Here is a 5,578-nt window from a genome sequence, read left to right as displayed (position 1 = left end):
CTGCCTGACAAAGTGAAGTAGACCAAAAGATCCTCAAAAGCTAGACATCATGCCGAGATCCAAAGAAATTCAAAAACAAATGAGAAAGAGAATAATGGAGCTCTATCAGTCCGGAAAAGGTTATAAAGCCATTTCTAAAGCTTGGGGACTGCAGCGAACCACAGTGAGAGCCATTATCCACAAATGGCGAAAACATGGAACAGTGGAGAACCTTCCCAGGAGTGGCCAGCCGACCAAAATTACCCCAAGAGCGCAGCGACAACTCATCCAAGAGGTCACAAAAGACCCCACAACAACATCCAAAGAACTGCAGGCCTCACTTGCCTCAGTTAAGCTGAGTGTTCATGACTCCACCATAAGAAAGAGACTGGGCAAAAATGGTTTGCATGGCAGAGTTCCAAGACGAAAACCACTGCTGAGCAAAAAGAACATAAAGGCTCGTCTCAGTTTTGCCAGAAAACATCTTGATGATCCCCAAGACTTTTGGGATAATACTCTGTGGACAGACGAGACAAAAGTTGAACTTTTTGGAAGGTGTGTGTCCCATTATGTGTGGCGTAAAAGTAACACCGCATTTCAGAAAAAGAACATCATACCAACAGTAAAATATGGTGGTGGTAGTGGGATGGTCTGGGGCTGTTTTGCTGCTTCAGGCCCTGGAAGACTTGCTGTGATAAATGGAACCATGAATTCTGCTGTGTACCAAAATATCCTGAAGGAGAATGTCCGGCCATCCGTTTGTGACCTCAAGCTGAAGCGAACTTGGGTTCTGCAGCAGGACAATGATCCAAAGCACACCAGCAAGTCCACTTCTGAATGGCTGAAGAAAAACAAAATGAAGACTTTGGAGTGGCCTAGTCAAAGTCCTGACCTGAATCCAATTGAGATGCTGTGGCATGACCTTAAAAAGGCAGTTCATGCCCGAAAACCCTCCAATGTGGCTGACTTACAACAATTCTGCAAAGATGAGTGGGCCAAAATTCCTCCACAGCGCTGTAAAAGACTCATGGCAAGTTATCGAAAACGCTTGATTGCAGTTGTTGCTGCTAAGGGTGGCCCAACCAGTTATTAGGTTTAGGGGGCAAACACTTGTTCACACAGGGCTATATGTCTGGCAACCGTATCTGGGCCGAGTTAGTTCCTCCGGTTTGCCGGAACAGGGCCATCATCGGGCCGCACTATTTTGGCTACCTGGGAAACATGCAAAAAGATAAGAAATCAGTAAGGGGGCAAACACTTTTTCACACCACTGTATTTTGGTAATTACACTTTATGAAACAGAGTATTGGTTGTGTGTACCAAATCTCTGTATAAATGTCTAGCGTTATGTGTATGGGTCATCACTTCTACCTAACCATCCATCCATTCCACTCCCTTCCTCCACACTACGTAACAACCTTCAGGTATGTACAGTATGTGTCCTGGTGCTGCTCATGTTGTGGACACCTCATTGGTTTACACAATCACACCGTGGAAGCTCGACGCCCTTATGGTGACAAGTTAGTCCCCAGAAAGTAAGTCATTAGATTTTACAGTGATGACTTGCTGTGCGGGAGGGAGGGCGTGCGTGTGTGCACTCTTCATACTGTACATTGCCCACAACCCTTCCTTATCGGAGCTGGTCCCGGTGGGCGTGGGAAAACGTCCCTCGTGCTGCGCACAGTGGGCTGAGCTGAGAGGAAATGGGCGTGTGTCAGTTCAAAGTACCGTCAAGTACATTCCAGGACCAGCATGTCAGTGTTCTGGTCCAAGAGCCGAGTGAAGTAAGAACAGCGTTTCCAAAAGTGTTCACACGCTGAGGGGGAGCCAGTCAAGACGAAGCAGAGGTTTCACCGCGGACCCGAGGAACAGACCACGCACAAAGTAAGTCACGGCTGCTCCAAGTTTCTCTTTATAGATATCAGGTGACTTAAAAGGTCTGTTTTATTATTAAAGGCTTATATGATCATTCTACACAGAGGGGGAAGTGGGAATCCCAAAGGGAGAAACGAAACATTTAAAATATGTCACAATGCAAAATCTGATATGAGTCATCTAACCTTTATTGAACTTGATCATCCTTCTGTGACATTGCTGAACTTTTGTTTTATTTATGAAATACAACAGATGTCCAGTCAGTCACCTCTAAAAATACACAGGCCCTTAGTTGGGTCATGCCTTTAGCCTCATTGACTTTTTTGGCCTGACCCTTCTCTCTGGTCAGAGATGTGCAATGCATAGGATTTAAAACAATTCTTGTTTTATTTTCTGCATGTGTTGGCATTCCATACCAGCCATTAGATTTTTAAAAATGTAAACAATAAATGAATTTGACCTGTGACCAGCTTCACCACACCCATTTAAAGCTGGTGTTGTTTGGGAACAGTCACTTAAATTTGCTAGAGTGCTTATCTCAGGGGCCAGGGGGCATACCAGCCATGCCAGCGTGCCAACACAAACCAGCCGAACAGAGGTACAGAGCAGCAGTGAGAGAGGCCATAGTACAATGGAAGAAGTGACACATGGAGTAGTGATAGGCAGAGGGAGAAGAGGATGAGGAACACTTCATTTCAAGCTTGACTGATGGCTGTGTTATAAATCCATTTAAATTTGTGCATTAAGTGAGAGGAAAGAGCAAGGAGGCCAAAAAATGAGGCTTGTGGAAAGGCTTTTCATGGTTTTGAGCTGAGTAATTGGCCAATTTCAGGGCACCTAGGGTGCATTTGTGAGATAACAGAGCTTTTTAAAAGACTGTAAAGGCATACATTACTCATGAAGAAGCCTGAAAAGCCTTTGTTCAGTTGGTATATTTCTTTATACATTTTTTCATATAGCCAAATGTTTAGTCACCTCTGATCTGCGAGTGAGCAGAAAAAAGCATAAAAGTTTAATTTTACACAGTGTTGTTAAATTGATACTGTGTAAACTGAACTCTATTATGTTTCACTTAGTTTCGATCTACATGTAGGTTTTGTTAAAAAAAAAAAACAAAATTAGCGAGTGAAGGAAAGCACAGAACAGACCAGAGGCTCTGACTTTGGGGTGATGTGGCAGAATGTGTAGGTTTTGGGTGGAAATTGTGTAGCAATACAGTTTACTCAGTCTCAGTGATTGTGAATGTTTTTGCCAGATATCCAGATGATGTGGTAACACTTGTCATCTGACCAGCAGATGAACTCAGGAGGTCACAGAGTTGAAAATCACAAATCAGCATCATATCTGTTTCTCAAACATGTTGGTAAAGCTGTCTTTGTGAGGACTTTTGTTGATATAATTCATTCCCTAGCACCTTACCTTAGTCTTAACTATCACAACTAAATACTTATAACTAACACTAACTTAAACCTAATTCTAACCTTACGGCTAAAACCAAGTCTTAACCCTCAAAGAGGCTGTGCCAGAAAGTGATGACTGGCCAAAATGTTCTCATTTTCCATGCTATGAAACATCAACTATTCCTCACCATGTATAGCTCTACTAGTTCACTGCTTGCCAAAACTGTGTTTAGGTAACAGTTTGGCATGTGACACTTGACTGTGAGTTGAAGCTGGGGACGGCAGGAAGGACAAACATGACAAATGATCTAATTCCACTGTGACTGTTAGTGAACTGTATGAGGGTGGGGATGTCACATAGTTCTATGATCCAAGTAATGTACACGCACAGTTTATGTGCATGCACAGAAACTATTGCACTATCAGCTGGGGTGAGGCAGATGGAATCCAGCTGCTTTTATATCCTTCAGGGAGTGGTTCTGATGATGGCAAAAGGCTAAATACTCAAAAGCCTGCCGACCGAGGAATGAAATGTGCTGTAGCACAACTGCTTCTACAATAGAACTTACACTGTGGACACAAAGTCTGAGGCCATCATCTACGTGTTTCTGTCTGCTGTACCCGCAATATTGTTGAGCTGGTGGCTGGTGGTTTGCACAGTGGGCCTTCAGTGTTACACAGAAAGATCCTCCTAAGTGTGTTTTTGTTTGATATTCTGTGTTCATGCCAAGACAATTGAGATGAATGAAATTTTGTTTGTGGTACTCTCTCTCTCTCACACACACCCATATACACATGTACATAGACACATACTGTACATATATGAATTCAGAAACATCACATTCTGGATTTTTCAAAAGACAAATAACCAGCAATTGTCCTCCAAGGTCGAAATTTCCTAGAGGATTCACTTCATAGAGTAATTTTTACACATTATTTTCCTGTTAGTGTTTGTTTAACCCTTCAAGTTGATCATTTACTTTCATCACTTTATGTAAAAGAATGTGATTGAACAGGTTTATCTGTGTAACAAATCCTTAAATTCCTGATATTTTTTTCCAGAATGCCAGGTGAACGGCTGACAGTAAGAGGCACGTCAGATGTTGGGCGTTTCCCTGGATCAGCCCCACCCATCAGGGTGGAGCTGACCATTCAGAAGGAGGAGGAGAAGAAACAAGAGGAGGGAGGCTGTCTTGGCTGGTTCAGGAAGATGTGCCCATGCTGCTGTAAACGCCAGAATAGCACCTCCTATGACATTACAGATAAGGTAGAATTTATAAAATCCCCAGAGCCAGAGCTCATCAAGCCAAAGCCTGAGAATGGAGAAGCAAAGGAAATGGAAGGTAATGTGATTGCCTTTTGGGATAGATCTCAAATAATTAGCAGCAAGCAATACAGGCACTTGCTTACAGTTGATATTCAACCTTCCTCTCTCAGAAATGAGGTTGTCCCTGTGTTCAGTGGACCTACTGAGCTCCAAGACAGGTCGGAACAGACTGGAGCACCACACAGACCTGTACCACGGAGATGATCTGATCATCCGCAGAGGACAGACCTTCCAGATAGAGCTAGAGCTCAACAGGCCCTTCTGTGCTGACACTGACAAGCTGCTTTTGGACTTGAAAACGGGTATGAAACTAACACACGGACAGTGTCATCATATGTTCCAACAAAATTAGTCATTGATATCATAAATAAAGATTGTCATTATGATTATTAGCAGCAGTAGAAGTGTTTGAGGATCGGGTACACTACTGAGGTGAGAAGCTGCCCTAAGGAGTGCATACTATAGTGATTAAAGAACATATAGCATATCATAGTAAGTGGTATCAAATTGCTTTATGAACAAAAATGCACTCAGGTTGCTAACGGAAGCATCTTAAGCTCATATCCTGTAACCCTGTGGAGCACAGTTGCAGAAAAATGGGAAATCAAAACTAAAACAACAAGAAAGTAACATTGTAATGAGTTGTTTTTGATATTATTACTGAAATTTTATTTGTAACTTTTACAGCACTCGTAACTGGGGAAAGTAATATTTTTACACTAACACGTTACTGCAATAATCTTAGTAACTAGTAACTAAGATAGTATTTGTTACTAGTAATGCATTACTAGTAACATGTTACAGCCAGCACTGGACTCTGAAATATGCCTCAATATTAGGTTTTATTGTTTAGATCAGGGGTGCCCAAAGTGGGGCCCGCGGGCCAAGCCTGGCCCGCAGAACATTTGTTTTGGCCCGCGGGGACATTTCTTGGCCCCCCACAATTTATTATGCCACCCCAGTTGTCAGGTCAAGCAGCTCCCAGCTCAGCTCGCAA

At 42.8% G+C, this 5,578-nt stretch overlaps 1 protein-coding gene across 1 annotated transcript in view; it reads left to right on the top strand.

The window, feature by feature from the left end:
* Nucleotides 1–1,641: 1,641 nt before the first annotated feature.
* The window catches only part of tgm1l1 (transglutaminase 1 like 1), a 22,804-nt gene continuing 18,867 nt past the window's right edge, over nucleotides 1,642–5,578 (top strand). The window contains exons 1-3 of the mRNA XM_020604521.1: nucleotides 1,642–1,863; nucleotides 4,317–4,597; nucleotides 4,692–4,883. Of these exons, the coding sequence (XP_020460177.1) occupies nucleotides 4,318–4,597; nucleotides 4,692–4,883 (472 nt within the window). The 5' untranslated portion in view covers nucleotides 1,642–1,863; nucleotide 4,317. The remainder of the gene's footprint in view (nucleotides 1,864–4,316; nucleotides 4,598–4,691; nucleotides 4,884–5,578) is intronic.

The sequence above is a fragment of the Monopterus albus genome, unplaced genomic scaffold (assembly GCF_001952655.1).
Source record: "Monopterus albus unplaced genomic scaffold, M_albus_1.0 scaffold66.1, whole genome shotgun sequence".
NCBI lineage: Eukaryota > Metazoa > Chordata > Actinopteri > Synbranchiformes > Synbranchidae > Monopterus > Monopterus albus.
The sequence above is the reverse complement of the archived record's forward strand: the minus strand, read 5'-3'. Positions and strand labels throughout refer to the sequence as shown.